Raw genomic sequence first — 15,049 nt, forward strand, 5'->3', positions numbered from 1 at the left:
TAAAACAAGCCTTAAGAGAGCAGGGCAAGTCTGTAGTAGGAGCATCCAACTTCTTGAGAAGCACCTAAGCTGTAGCATAGTAAATATATTAGAAGGAGCATTCATTTCTTTCTGAGACCTGTTCAATTTGTTTGCCATTAGCCAAGAAAAATAAAAATGCATGGTTCTTCTTTCTTAGAATTTCCCCTCGATTTGCTAAAGAAACAGGCAAAATTTCTTGTTTTGCTTTTTACCTTCCATAATTTGATGCAAATATTATTAGATGATGATTAAACATAGTTGGTAGCAGTCAGGAACATACTAATATTATGATTCAATATGAGAATATATTAATATATATTATTTATATTAATATTGTGATTCAGTATGAGAATATTGAAATAAGACAATAGACCTTACCACAGTTTTATCAGGTAACTTATGATATCACCAGATAATACCAGATCGTGGCCAGTTCATACTTTTTTATTTTGTGTGGGGGTTTTTTTGAGGGTTTTTTTTTTGAGTTTTACCAAATACAGCTGGGACTTCAACAGGTTATTTCTCTTGTGCTTGCATTTTATGAAGAGAAGAGTGCTGGTCACTTCTGAGCATCAGGAAAATATTCTGACCTGAAGCCTGAATGAGGCAGTAAAACTAATTTTTCACGTATGCTTTTGTTTGCCATTTTCTGTTGCTTTGACTGGACAGCTTGCTGTCATTACACTTGGTGCCATTCACCAGGTACAAGTTTCTAAAATGTGTGATGATCATGATCATGTTTTATATGTTCTGTGTAAAATTTAAGATATTTGTCCCTCCTGTGCTTTTCTAAGGAGAAGTATTTATTTTATCCTACCTTATCTTTGAATTAAGTGAATTAAGTATCTTCCTATGAACAGTTCTTTTTGTTACTCTTTTTAAGATTCATTGTTAAGCAAATGATGTTGAGTGTAAAATTACTATAAATCACATTTTTTTGAAACTGATGAATTGGCTCATTAGCACAGTATTTTCTTGATTTGCTATAGAGAGAAAATTTCCCTTCCCAGTATTTTAGGCAAAGATTAAATGAGATCATGAGCTTTTACTGAAAATTTTGGGTTTTGAAATGTCTTGGTTTTACTTAACATGTTTAGGTGTACATCTGAAGGGATGAACATAAGAAAGCCAAAAGAGAAAGTTAGAAAGAGTCTTAAAACAGTGTGTTGGTTGTACGTGTTCTGTCCATGGCTAAAAGTGTTACTGAGAACTTTTGATTTTATGTAACTGATAGATTATTATGCTTTTGTGCAAGATGGAAATCTTAAGTACACTTTTTGTTCAAAACAGATGCATGCAAGAATCTGGAAAGTCAAGTGATACTGAAAATTCCTGTAATTTGGTGTTAAAAGGTAAGGGTCTCTGGAAATTTTTGCTATGTAATCAAAAGAAGAAAAAACCAAAAAAGATGTGACAAAACCAAGGCTTTCTGTTTTCCAAAAAAAAAAAAAAACAAAACAAAACAAAACAAAACAAACAAAATTAAAAAGAAAACCAACAAAACAAAAAGACAAAAAAAAAACCCAACAAAAAAACAAAAACACAACCACACCTTGTTTTGTATTATCTTTTTATTGTTGCAGCAGTTCGTTTCCCAATGCATATTGAGTCAACATCTTTCAAAATGACACCAGCCTGAGTCATACAGGGAACATGTATTTCTCTGTAGTACTTGTCTGTTGGTAGGACTAGTGGGTTGGAGTGAGGCTTTTTTATTTGATTTTGGTTGTAGGGTTTTTTGACATTTCTCTGACAGTTTAGGCAAAGAATTCTTTTAGTTGTTGAGATCATAGTAAGAAACTGAGTCCTGTAATAGTGCTTTGGAGTTTAGGTCAGAGTTAGATGTGGTTGTTCTGTTGTGTTTGTCAGCACACAGAATTTTGTAGTCAGGTTTGTTTCCAGGTCATCCTTTTGGGGCTTTTTGTGGATGCTATTCCCATTCCACGGAGACAGTGTTTTGTTTTTAAAGGATGTCCTTTTTTAACAAAGTAAGGTTAATTCTGATTTGGTGGGGTTTTTTTTCCTGTTTAAAGCAGAGCAGTCCAGCTAGGAAGTACATGAATGTGATTTATTTTGTTTTCTACAGCTTGCATGCCAGAGCTACTGGTATACCAGGGCATACCTAATGTAGAAATTTGTACTAGATAGGTTGGAAGAATGGGATTTTGACTTTCAGTAGAAGCCCTTTACTGACAGTGGTGAACATGGAGAGTGCTGAGACTGGTTTTGGAGGTTCATGGTGTTTCTCTTCTGGTATCAGTTTATCAGCTTATTGTTAATCTTACATTCTGACGTTACGTGTTGATTTTGCTTCAGGCTTGAAAGGTGTCTGTGACAGTACCTCTTGTGCTGGTTTTCCACATGAATGTGTTATGTTCACATAGAAAGAGTGATTTCAGCAAATTGTGCCTCCTGGAATGGAGAGACTAGAGGCTATTAGGGGAAGAGAAGATTTCAAGCTTCAGGTATTAGAAGCAAAATAAAAGATAATGAGGTTTTAAGAGCTCAGATACCAAGAAATAGACACAAATTCCCTGAGGAGGAGTCAAATTGAGGAGGAGTCAAGAGGAAGTGCACAGTTATGCCTCTGGTCATGTAAGAGAGAGACGGGGGGCTCTGCCATGCATTCTGCAATGCTGAGGTGATTGAAGCCAGACCTGGCAACAAGTTCTGTACTATTCAGTAACTTCTGCATGTTCTTTGTTGTTTTACTTCATGTTCTAGGAAAGTTTGAGGCTGAAAGTCTTTGGTTCTTTTTGTGGTGCCTAAAGTCCTTCTTCCCAGATCTGACAAGCAGGATCCCATCATAATCTTAGATGAATATGCACAAAGTAACATACTGTTTAATATATTATTTTTGAAAAAGACCTGCACAGAGCAAAAGAAGGGTGCCTGGTTTTACTAATTACTGACTATTTATGTATTTATTTAGAAATAGGTGTTACTGCTTTGGTTTCCTGTGTTAAGTTAGTGAAGTCATGGCTCCTTGCCTTAGTGGCTTCACCATTTAAGAAGAGGAAAAACCACTGTAGTTAAAATATTCTGGATGACATCAATCTTCTTCACCTTTCAAGTGGAAATCTTGTGTATGTTGTCTTCAGCCAGATGTGTCTTGTACTTGGTGATCATAGTGACCAGTGACTATAAGAGGAAAGCCTTTCCAGTACTAACCTGATTCTTTCTTCCTGTGTCTGGACAACATGGTGCAGTTGGAAGTAATTTGTGTGACCCAGTAGTGAATTTCATTTCTATGCAGAACTCTTCTGTTGTACATAAATAGCCCTTTCAGAAAGTTGCAGCCAGGTGTGTCGTTCATTTCCTGTTGCATCTGCAAAAGGTGCTGAGATTTCCTGACACTGAATTCTTACTGAGTTTACTATATTACAAGAATTTAGAGTTGCTCAGAGCTTTCTATATTTAGTTCAGGGTTGCATCATGTCAGTATTATTAACTTATGCCCTTTACTAACAAAGACTAAGTATTTTTGCTTAGCAAATTGCCACTCATATTTTGGCTATGTTTTAATAAAAAAAGCTTAACTGAATTTATTTCTAAAGTATTGAATTCTATATTCTGTAAGTAAATGTGTTGTACTGTTCTACAGGGACCATTAAAGAACATACAGCTTGGATAGAATTTTAATTGCAGATTCAGCCTAATATTTATTTGAAATGGTTCCTGCCTTAAGCATGAAATATTTTTCCATATAAATTTCACATTTAGGAGGTCCTAGGAGTTCTTAAATGTCATTAGTTCTAAGCCTTTGTAATATTTAGGAAATAAAAGCTTTGTTGTTTTGTAGCATGGGAAACACATAAAGCAATGCATTTATACATTTTCAGCTGAAGATGTGAAGACCCACAACTCCTCCAGAGGAAGCAGTCCTTCAGGAGATGTTAGTGAGGACTTTCTTAAAGATAGTCAACAGAGCAAACTAGATGATCTTTTGACAAGTTTGGACGTGGATGAGAAGGTACTGAGAAATTATGCTTTCTCTCCTTAATAGTTTAAGAAATTACAATCCACCTAATTGCATAATTTTAACTACTAATGCTGTTTTATCAACAAAATCTTAAATTTCCTGAAATTGAAAGAATATTAGCATTTCATGACTGTGTATTGGCAATGTAATCTTTGCTTAACAGAACTTGATTTTTTTTTGTCACCAACAATTAAGCTTCAAATTGGAAGTGAAACAGGCTATTGTTACATCAGTTGTTGCAGTAATGCTGTATTCCCAATGGTATGAAAATTACTGTTGCAGTGTACACCTATGAGTACTGCTCTGCATGTATGACATTTCTACATAACATACCTAATTGTAGGTGTTGCTGTTAAATGCCTCTCAGTATCAGAAGGATGGGGCAGTGTTGGAAAGCTGGGGAGCTGCACAGCCATTGTGCATTGAAGAAGAGTCATTCTGGGCTTCATTACTTGGGCAAAACAGCTTTTAACATAAAGATTTCTAGCTGTTCAGAGGGAATCATTTTCGTGCTTACTGACTTTATCTGACCTTTCTCTGTCTTCCCTCCTCTAGATAATAAGTCTTGGTCTTTTAAGATTTGCTGAAGTTTTATATTATTTGCTTCTTTGATAATGATGTGGAATTTACGTCTCACTGCCACTCATACGCAGTTGCTGATAGCATTTACTGTTTTCCACTACTTCAGGAGTGGCTAGTGGTTTTAAGTGGATAAGTTAAACTGTAAAATTCACAGGGTTAAAATTGGGAAGTAATTGGGAAGTTAATCAAATAGCAGAGAATCAGTTTCCCTTTCAAAATTGTTTAAAAGAAGAAAAACATTTCCTTCAGCAAATGGAATTGGGGTGGCTAACATGGAGTTCACAAAGTTAACAGTGCTATTTTGTTTGCTGATCTTTTGGAGAGACAAAAAGGGTCTGTTAAATTGTAAGGTTTGCTGAAGGTGGGGTACTTGTTGCAGTATTACCAGGTCAGTCCCATTTGGGTTGTTTCATAGCTTTGTGGCTTTATAAAACCAGTGTCCTAGTGCTTGCTTTTCTGTGATGTGTTGGACAGTAGAAAATATGTAGAAATAATTTCACCCAACCCAAACTCAGACCACAAAATGCATACTAAGCCCTACCTAAACCTGTTCTGTATGTGGATAGAAAATAGCAGTGCACACCTGCAGGGGGAATGCGATGGCAGAACACTTACTGCAGGTACTCTACCATCCAGGGAGATTTTCAGATTATGCTTTTTGATAGTTTTTCCAATTAATAATCCTGTGAAAAGGGCAAAAACTACACATGGAGAAAATGCTAAAACTATTCAGGAGCTGGTAAAATAAAGTTTGGAAATCCAGTGAGAGCATATGCATCTCTCTAATTCTTTGGCTATAATCAGTTTGTGATAGAATATGAACTCCTAAGTTACTTCATTAATAATGGATGAAACAAAGCCAGGATTCTCTGACTTTATTCTGTATTAGTCTTTTCAGATTCTCTCCTCCAAATATGTTTTGTGATGTCTTTTTCTCCGTATTGTTGGGGATTTTTTAACTGTCCATGATTGTGTAGAGCTGAGCAAAAGGCTTAAATTCCTCCTCGGTGCTGTTTTAAATTACATTAAACTTGATGGAATAGCTTTTTTAGTGTTCCACACATTTGTCAAGCACAGTTAAAGTTAGGCAGTGGGTGTAAAAATTGCTGAGATTATCATGAGAGCAAAGAGAAGACAGTCACATTGTCTTTTTTTCCAATTAACAATCACCATTTTAAAGAACACAGTGTATAAAGGCAGTAGGTCCATTAACAAAGATGTTGTAAGAATAGTCCTACACACCAAATAACAGTTTCTACAGTTAAGACTGTCTTATCACACTTTGCAATGATCACTAACAGTTTTAAGTTTGTAGAGTAAAGCATAACAGGCTTAGTAGTGCTTTTCTGTACCTGAAAATAACTTTTAAATATCTTCACAGTTCAAGCTTGCAGATGCAGTGTCTGATGTTGAAGAAGAAAATAAGAGTGAAGCTGGAAAAAGGTACATATAGAGTGTCCTTCATGTAACCTGCAATATTCCCTAGTTACTACACAAATAAAACATGATGTTGTTACCTGAGCACCACCAGTATTTAATTCAGTTTTCCGTGTTACAGTACCTATGTGATGAAGAAAATAAATACATGAAATAATATAATCTCACTCCACAAAGTACAGAACAAATGTAGTCATAGCCTGACAGGACAATAGGGTATATTTTGACTTTTGACTGGTGACAAAATATATTAACCACATGACAATGTCTCACTTTTGCATCTCTATGTGCGTGTAGCATAAGATGCATTTCTTGCCACAGTAGCACTTAGCAGAACTTAACAAAATGAAAAAATAGTAATAAATAAGTAATTAAACCTCCCTTTTTCTTTTCTGCTTATGAAAGAATTGAAAGATCTCATTCAAATTCAGGCTGACAAATATTTGTACAACGGTAGAAAAAGGTGCTTAAAAACATGTCACATACAGTTAAGGACATGCTTTACTGTTCTTCTAGCTTCAGGCTGTGTTTGCAGTGTTTATTGTACACATTTCTTAGTCTGATCTACAGAATCACAGAATCACTGAGTAAGCTGAGTTGGAAGGGATCCATAAGGATCATCAAGTTCTATTCCTGGCCCACCACAGCACTATTCCCAAGAGTCACACCATGTGCCTGAGAGTGTTGTCCAAATGCTTCTTGAATTCTGTCAGGCTGGTGCTGTGACCACTTCCCTGGGGAGCCTGTTCAGTGCCTGACCACCCTCTGGGTGAAGAGCCTTTTTCTAATATTCATCCTAAGCCTTCCCTGACACATATTCAGGCCATTCCCTTGGGTCCTGTCGTGAGAAAGAAGATATCAGTGCCTGCCCCTCCTCTTCCCCTCGCAGACTGCAGTGAGGTCTCCCCTCAGTCTTGTCTTCTCCAGGCTGAACAGACCAAGTGACCTCAGGCATTCCTCACCAGGCTTCCCCTCAAGGTGCTTTACCATTTTCATTGCCCTGCTTTGGACACTCTCTAATAGTTTAATGCCTTTCTTATGTTGCGGCACCCAAAACTTCACAAAATATTCAAGGTGAGGCTGCACCAGTGTGGAGCAGAGCAGGACGGTCCTGTCCCTTGGCCAGCTGGGGATGATGTCCCTGATGCCCCCCAGGACAGAGTTGGCCCTCCTGGCTGCCAGGGCACTGCTGACTCACATTCAACTTGCCATCAACCAGGACCCCACGTCCCTTTCCACAGTGCTGCTCTCCAGCCTCTCATTCCCCAGTCTCTCTGTACTTCCAGGGTTGCCCCATCCCAGATGCAGAATCCATCACTTTCCCTTGTTGAACTGCATATGGTGGATGATTGTCCGAGCCTGAATCACTGTCAGACTGAGAAATTTGCATTCATCAGCAGTCCAGAAATGACAGAGAATTCGTTTTTGTAGGAAAGGTATACTTAAGATGAAATTCTTAAGTAATTAGAAGAGAAATAACATACTAGAGTGTTGTGGTTTAGGAGCAGTAATCACCAATTGGCTACTGCAAAAATTGACCCTGTCCTGGCTGGAACTAGAACATAGTAATTTTCAAAATAACCAAGAAACCTTAGCTGACATAGAAGAGAGTGCTGCTTTTTTTTTTGCAACAGCGCTCACATTTCTGCGACAGACTTGAGTGTGACAGAAGTCTGTTAGTGGAGAATACTGCATCTTTTTGTTAATCCACTAGAGAGCTCCAAGCTCCTCCTTCTGCTATAAAATACCCATTTTAATTTGTCTTAGTAGCATAAATAGTGCTTTATATTACAGAATAAGCGGACTGTGCTGAACAAAATATGTTTGTGCAATGAGTGTGGTTAGAGAAGAGGCCTTCCTTTGGAGTTAAACTATTTTCTCTAGTTTTACTGAAAAATGTTACCATTGTGAAGTTTTATCTAGAAGAAAACAGTTGTTCTTATTTAACAAACTCCTCTTCTAGTGATGCTGTTACTAAATAAAATGCTTGTAGATGTATATAGTTTTCAATTTCTGGCAAAATTGTGTGTAGTTTCATGTTTAGACTAAAGAAATCTGAAGGGAAACTGCTATGAAAATCCCGTTGTGTCAGAACTGAGGCTGGCATGAGGAAGCAGATAAGATTTTATGTGATAATTTGAAATTTCTGAATAACTAAAACTGCAGATTTTTTGTTCCCTCTGGAAACCAACCCAAATGCATTGATGAGAATAAAGATTCATCTTGAAAAATTTGGGTTTGTTAGATGGAATTTCTTCCTCTCTGCAGTAGCATTTTTATTTCAAATTGTATTGAAAACCTCCCAAAGTTTAGGAACTATTTAAATTATCTTGACTATGAGGAGTATTAAATAACTTGAATCCCTTATAGGAGGTGGCAACTGTTTCTGTCTGCAGAGGAGCAAGCAGGTTAAAACCAGGATTGTACTGAACCAGGATTCTTATTTGAAAGGGAGAAGGGGAGGAAGATCTCATGGAAGGGGATGATATTTTTCCTGTGGGTTTGTTTCCAAATATGAAAGAGATTACCAAGTATTTTGCTAGCAATATTTTTAGCTTATTTTTGAAAACACCACATTTTAGTCATTTAATTCTCTGGAATGTACATATTTGGGAATAAAAGCAGAACAGTATTTAATTTGGCTTCCCTTTGAAATCACCTAAATCTTCTGTCCAGTAGTCAGTTTTTAGGAAAGAAAACAGTTGACTCTTTAGATGTAATTTGAAAAGCCTTGGGGTTTACTCTGTGGCACATATTACATTACAGACTAATGTAAAGTAGATGCTTCTTCAGAGGTGACAGAAATCATCTCAGTCTTCTTGTCAGCATGGGAGGGGGGGAGTGGTTCACAGGTGCCTTTTCTACTTATTTATTGAATAATAAAATGTCGTATGGTTATGCGTTAGGGCAGAATAATCTCAGCTAAAATCATAATCAGATTGGACCAGGCAAATGAGAGTAATGAAAGTAAAATTGTTGGGACTGCTGGCTATTTAAATTTATGGCAAGATTTGAAGTGTTGCATAAAGTGTTGAAGAAGTTCTCATCTTTTATACACTCAATCCCTCTTTTAAGGCACGCAGTAGATGAAAGAAACCCCTGTTAAATTTGATTAAACAAACTAACAAAATTTTGGTTTTTAATATTCAGCAGTGACTGTAAATACAAAGTGAACTGTGAATTGCTATCACGAGTGCCACTGAATGACCGAAAAGTAGATCTCTTCAGTGGAACTACAGAGATGAAATCCTGGACAAATGGTATTGTATGCTGTGTTGATGAGCCCTTCAGAATTATTTTTTTTGTGCTTTATTTGCCAATGAAATCTTAAGGACTATCTTCAGTTCCTGAAGATGTTGGCTGGAATTTTACATTGAATATATAAGCAAAACTGTAAGATTTCATAGTAGGTTAATGAGAGGTTTGGGGTTGAGTTTTTAGCAGAATTCTATTCTAGAAATAATTCTATCTGATATTTATGCCTTTCAGATATTTTAATGGTACAGGAATGCATGCATTCTTAGTAGTCTGACACATTGTGTTTGACATGTGTTATTAGCAAGTAACTTGTTTTGCTTTATTTGTGGTCAGAGAATGTGACTGCAGATTTGGTTGGTTGATTGTTCTTAATAAGACTTGCTAAAATGGTTTGCCCACCTTGCTGAAGGTCAGAACTTTATTGTTTATTCCAATTCAAATGTTTTTGAGGCTTTCACCAGACTGGGTCAAATAATTATATGGATTTAATAAGTAGCACTTCATGTTGACCCAGTGTATTTCACACGTGGGACAGATGTCTGTGCCACCAGAGAAATCATAATGGAACTGCAGTCACTGCACATAACAAATCTGACATTTAGCTTTGCATAAATGCATGGTTTATTTGGTGTACAAGATAGAGAAGAACAGGAATCAATTACTTGTGGCTAGGTACTGCATGCTGTTTCTTTGCAACAGGTGCTTTGGAAATCAGTGTTTTTAGAATTATAATTAATATGGATATTTATATGGATTTCTTGAATTAAGATCAGTGACAGGGGTTCTTGTTGAGTTTCAAATTGTACTGTCAGTCTGAGCTTGTAGAACAATTTTATCATGTTTAACAGTATTTTCAGGTAGTGCAAGAAACACATGCTATAAAAAGCGATTTTGAATATGTCTTCAGTCCTCAATTGTTTGAAACTGTTCATGTCTTTGGCCTTCAAAGCATATGCAGCTTCTGAAGAGTTCTTCAAAAGTCTACCTTCTTAAAGTTATTTGAAAGTTACCAAAGCAAGAGTTTCTGTGGTGGGACAGGGCAAAACAGCCTTTTATTCATCATTTATGCAGGCAGGCATGGCTATTTAGCTTTAGGGCCTGCTTCCCTACAAGTCTGACCTGCTGTCAGCAAGAGAGAATGCAACTCTTGAAAGGACCTGGTCAAAAACTTTGTGCTTAGGGATGGCAAGAAGCTGGAGGAAAGATGAAATTCCCAGTGGTGTTGTTCTATAGCTAGTGGTTAGCTCTTTTCTGAGTCTTTTTCTTGTGACTAAATCCAGTCCTGAACTTACTGAGTGGTCCACTGTCATTCACAAGTTTTTGCAACGTGACAATACATAACATTTAATACTCACTGTTCTACATTATGCTCTGTCCTTCCTATCCTGTGATAGCCCTATCTGTTAGGAAGACATGGAGATTAAGAACCATGTGCCTAGTGCCAGTCTCTAGAAGAACATTTGTTATTGCATGCTCTTTAGTAATTATGGTTTGCCAGAAGGGGCTAAGCACCCTGTCTTTTGAACACTCAGTTCTTTGAAGGGGCCAGATGGGAATCCTAGAATGCAGGGCATTCAAAAACTCTCATTTGCCTTTAGATATGGACTTGAAAATCTGAACTTTTATCTTCCATTAACATTATTCGTTTTTCAGAGAAAGAAAACTGTCATTCAATAATAATTAAAGTTCTAAAACCAAGTTTCATGATTAAGAAACGAGTAATTTACACTGGGCTTAAACTTTCTACTTGCGTTGCTTAAAACATAAAGAGTATGAAAGGTTTTCTATCAGTTTGGAAAAAATAGCTCAAATTTAGGGCTAGTGATTTTGGAATGCAAAGATTACTGATAAAGTGGGTAGGTTTTGAAATTAAAACTTCTGGATATTTTCATTTCTTCTCTTATCTTTGTAAGTTAGAGCAGGAACCTTGGATAAAGTAGTGAAGTTTTTAATTTAAATGTGCTTACTCTTGAAGTTTGTGTAAAGTCTCACTTTTAGGATAATTAAGAAAACTGTAGTTTAAATTACTGGCTTTAGACTGCATTAATCAATTTTTCATTAATCATTGCTGTGACTTGAAGGAACTATAAATATAAAGGAAAATAAGATGGATGAGAGTGGTTTCCGTATGATTAATTTTTATTATGTGATTTGTGCCCTCATCCTAATTTTTAGGTTGCAGATCGTCAGGAAGAAGTACTTCACTGCCATTGAAGAATTGTGCGGATTTTGAGCCATGGCAGATGGAGAAAAATGCAAGTGTGAGTTGTTAAATCTTAGATTTCTGATCCTTTGGCACTAAATTTCTTATGGTTATTCAGACAATTCCCCATGTATCAAGTCAGAAACTGTGAATCTGTATATGTTTATGTTTTTACACCTTTAAAGATGTTATCACTGAGTAAGTATAATTTCTGAGAACAAAATCAGTAATGACGGGGCTGCTATTCACAGTGAAGTTTTCATGATTTCTGTTTTCAGCTTAAGCAAAATCAAATAATGGTTGTTGCTTTATTGATGTTTAAAAGCAGACAAGGTTTCACATATTCAAGTTTTTTTTAATGTGGCTTCCTAAAGAAATGTGGTTCTAGATTATCCTTTTATTACTGTCTCTAACCACCACTAAATAACCTCTGAACTTTTTGATCAGTTTCAGCTACATTGAATGGGAATTATGCATTTCAAAGCTTCCACAGCTTACATGAAACATCCTGTGAGAAGGATCCTGATTTTGATCTCACTTAGATAAAGGCTGCAGTATATGGGTTTCTCCCTTACTAAACAATGGAGTGAGCACTGACTGGGAGATGCTGAAGTATTTAGTAAATTCCTGTGCTTGTTCTTCTGAATAAGCACCCCTGTGTTGTTGTAGTAGGATCATGTTTTTACTGGAGAGTTGGTTGGTTGGGTGTATAAAATGCAGAGGCCTTTATTACGGTTTTATTACATTGTCATGTTAAATGAGTCATGGAATCAACTGATAGATGACAGAATAGTGTGATTTATACTGCCTTTTGAAAATAGGAATAATCTCTTTAATGTACCTTTATTCAAAATCTATTACAGCTGACTCGAAATTTAAAGATTCTGACATTTTTACATAGTCTGTGTAGTTACACCTTTCAAAATTGGAAAAACTAAATCAACTGAAGCCTTCTAGAAGGTGTAAATGAATAACACATTTAGTTTCTTTTATTAATGTAATACAGCATGTCCCATGATTGAATACTACTACAGGTGGTTGTCCAAGCTATTTACTAATACTTGGAACAGTCAGAGTTCCAGGTGCAATCTTGCCTTTTTTGGGAGTCAGTCCAAAGAAGGAGAAAAACTGATTCCATGAGAAAGTAAACTAATTTCCATACTGTAAGCTAAAGTTTATTCTGGAAATGCCCTCAGCCACCTGGGAGTATAGATTTGGATTAAGTGAGTTAACCTGTTCCCAAGTGACACTTCATGTATATTAATGATCAGAAATCTGGTAGGATTTTATGAAAGGTATATCTTGGAATATAGCGCAATATTGCAATGCTTCCAAATAAAAAAAATAAGGTTTATTTATATTTAGATAAATATATTTAGATGTGTAATTTTTGTATTCTTTGGCTTAATGATCTAAACAGGTTAACGACTTTAAAATAAGATGTCTTGGCCATAAACCAGTATCTTCTGCTTTGATGATAATTCATTTGCATAATGGTTTTCATAAGTGAATCCTGTGTCATTTTGAAGTTGCATGTAAAAATAAACCTGATTCAGTTATGTATTACCATGACTACTAATTTATAGCATTTTCTGTCTCTTGATGTTTAACTGTTTCACAAAATAGTATATAAATATGACCAATTTACATTGTTGTGCAGAAAGACTGTAAATGTTCTAGAAGTAACAGGGGATTTCTAAAACAAAGTGTTGAGGGGTGGTCCCTCACTTGGAATTCTATTATATAATGCCAGTAGTCTTTATTTCTTCATCTGCAGAGATGGAGCAAAATGTGTAAGTATCACAAAGCTGGCAGCTTAAGATGTTACGACAATAATGTTCCAATTCTAAATAACATTAAAATATTTAGGTGTGGATTTCTTTTCTTTTTTTTTTAGTTAATTCAGTCTGTCGTGAAATGGCTCATTAAATCAAGTTAGTTCTGAGCTTTTTGTTCTGTTCCTTATGATGATTCTTTGTGCCAGTCAGTGTTACCAGCTTAATTTCTGGATGATTTTTTGATTTCTTAGTTGGTACATTGATGAATTTTTTACTTTACAATGTTTCACTTTCACATTTTTGCTTCCCTTTCTTTGTTTACAGTCTGCCACATTTATACTAATTCTGAAGTAACTGCATTTTGAAATTCTCTTTTTTCTTCTTGTTTTTGCTTGCTGTGAGTATATGTATACACATGCAAACATTTGTGGTCCCAGCAGCCTCTTTTCCAAACATTGCATCTGCATTATTTGTCTGTTTGATTTGTTGGCCTTTCAACAGAGCCTTTGCCTACAGACCCCCATTACCTTCTTATTCCATTTATCATTACGTGTGGCTTACATGGAAGCAATGTAAAGCTCATTATGTAATAGAACTCATGCTTGTGAGTAGTTCTTTCGTTCAGCATAAACTGAAGTTACATTTTACTATAATTTTTTTCCCTTTTTTACAGATTTGCATGGCAATTCTTAGGACATACATTAGTATCAAAGAATCAGGCCTCCTAAAACGTGCAGGTATGGTATAGTAGTAGCTGTTCATGTATCTTTGTTGCTTAGCTTATTTAAAGCAAATTGAATAGGTTGTTGAAAGAGAAATGGTTGCCACTTCATCAGTGAATAAAACGTTCTTCAAATTAAAGAATACATTCAATCCCTGCATTTTAATAGTTCCATTTCCCAGTAAGGAAATTTAGATAAGCACTTAGTTCAGGAGGTTCTTAGAAATCTTACTTCCACATAAAATTAACATACCTGACTGTAACTAGACTTGGGAGTAGAAATATGTAAATAAGGCAGGTAGGAGGCTTAACAGAACCTAAATTTTATTAAGGTGCTTTTGAACACCCTGGCCAAACATCAAAAACCCAAGAACTTGAGAATGGAAGCTCTAGAAATTAAATGTTGCTACTGCACCCCACCCCCAACAGCTTTAGTTTAGTCCTTACACCATATATGCAAACGATTTTGATTAACACATTTTAGGGACTGCAGTTCATTCAGGTCCATCTGAGCTTTTGAGTTCAGTCAGAAAGGGCTTTTGTTTTGTTTTTACTCTGGACAGTGATTCCTTTTATACCAGTCCTGAGCAGTCTTAAAGTTTTTAAAAGCTTCTTAGAGTGTAGCAGAATGAGGACAGGGCATTCAGTTGCACTTCAGTGTGACACTGCAGTGTTCCCGTGCTGAACGCAGGAGTGTTTTAATGTGGGTAACACTGGATTCCAGCAGGCCACAGTACATGTTTGTCAACTGGAGCAGATTGTAAGACCATCCACTGTAACAGAGCACTTCTGGAGCTTCCTGTCTGGAAAGGCCTGACTGCCTTGATGCATGTAACAAATCTAACCTGGGGTTGTTCATTCTTCTTGTGCTGCACCAAATCATCTAAACTTTCTGGGAACCTACAGGGCTTACAGTGCTCAGCACAATCATACAACATATTTCAGAATAGTCAGTCTGGTTCTGGTAAGGTTAACACTGTATTTCAAACTGGATCCTTTCACCTGTTTTTCCTCCTATCCCTGTTCCACAATGTCTTGGACAATTAAGCATTGTTACACTGCTGTCT

General features: G+C 36.3%; 1 protein-coding gene across 1 annotated transcript in view; it reads left to right on the forward strand.

Annotated features, from left to right (window-relative positions):
• Window positions 1-15,049, forward strand: part of TOPAZ1 (testis and ovary specific PAZ domain containing 1) — a 34,536-nt gene that overhangs the window by 6,819 nt on the left and 12,668 nt on the right. Inside the window, exons 3-8 of the mRNA XM_039713598.1 lie at window positions 1,312-1,373; window positions 3,864-3,994; window positions 5,967-6,028; window positions 9,173-9,282; window positions 11,456-11,541; window positions 13,935-13,998. Coding sequence (XP_039569532.1) covers window positions 1,312-1,373; window positions 3,864-3,994; window positions 5,967-6,028; window positions 9,173-9,282; window positions 11,456-11,541; window positions 13,935-13,998 — 515 coding nt within the window. The remainder of the gene's footprint in view (window positions 1-1,311; window positions 1,374-3,863; window positions 3,995-5,966; window positions 6,029-9,172; window positions 9,283-11,455; window positions 11,542-13,934; window positions 13,999-15,049) is intronic.

Source organism: Passer montanus, unplaced genomic scaffold (genome assembly GCF_014805655.1).
Source record: "Passer montanus isolate IOZ18808 unplaced genomic scaffold, ASM1480565v1 scaffold10, whole genome shotgun sequence".
Taxonomy (NCBI): domain Eukaryota; kingdom Metazoa; phylum Chordata; class Aves; order Passeriformes; family Passeridae; genus Passer; species Passer montanus.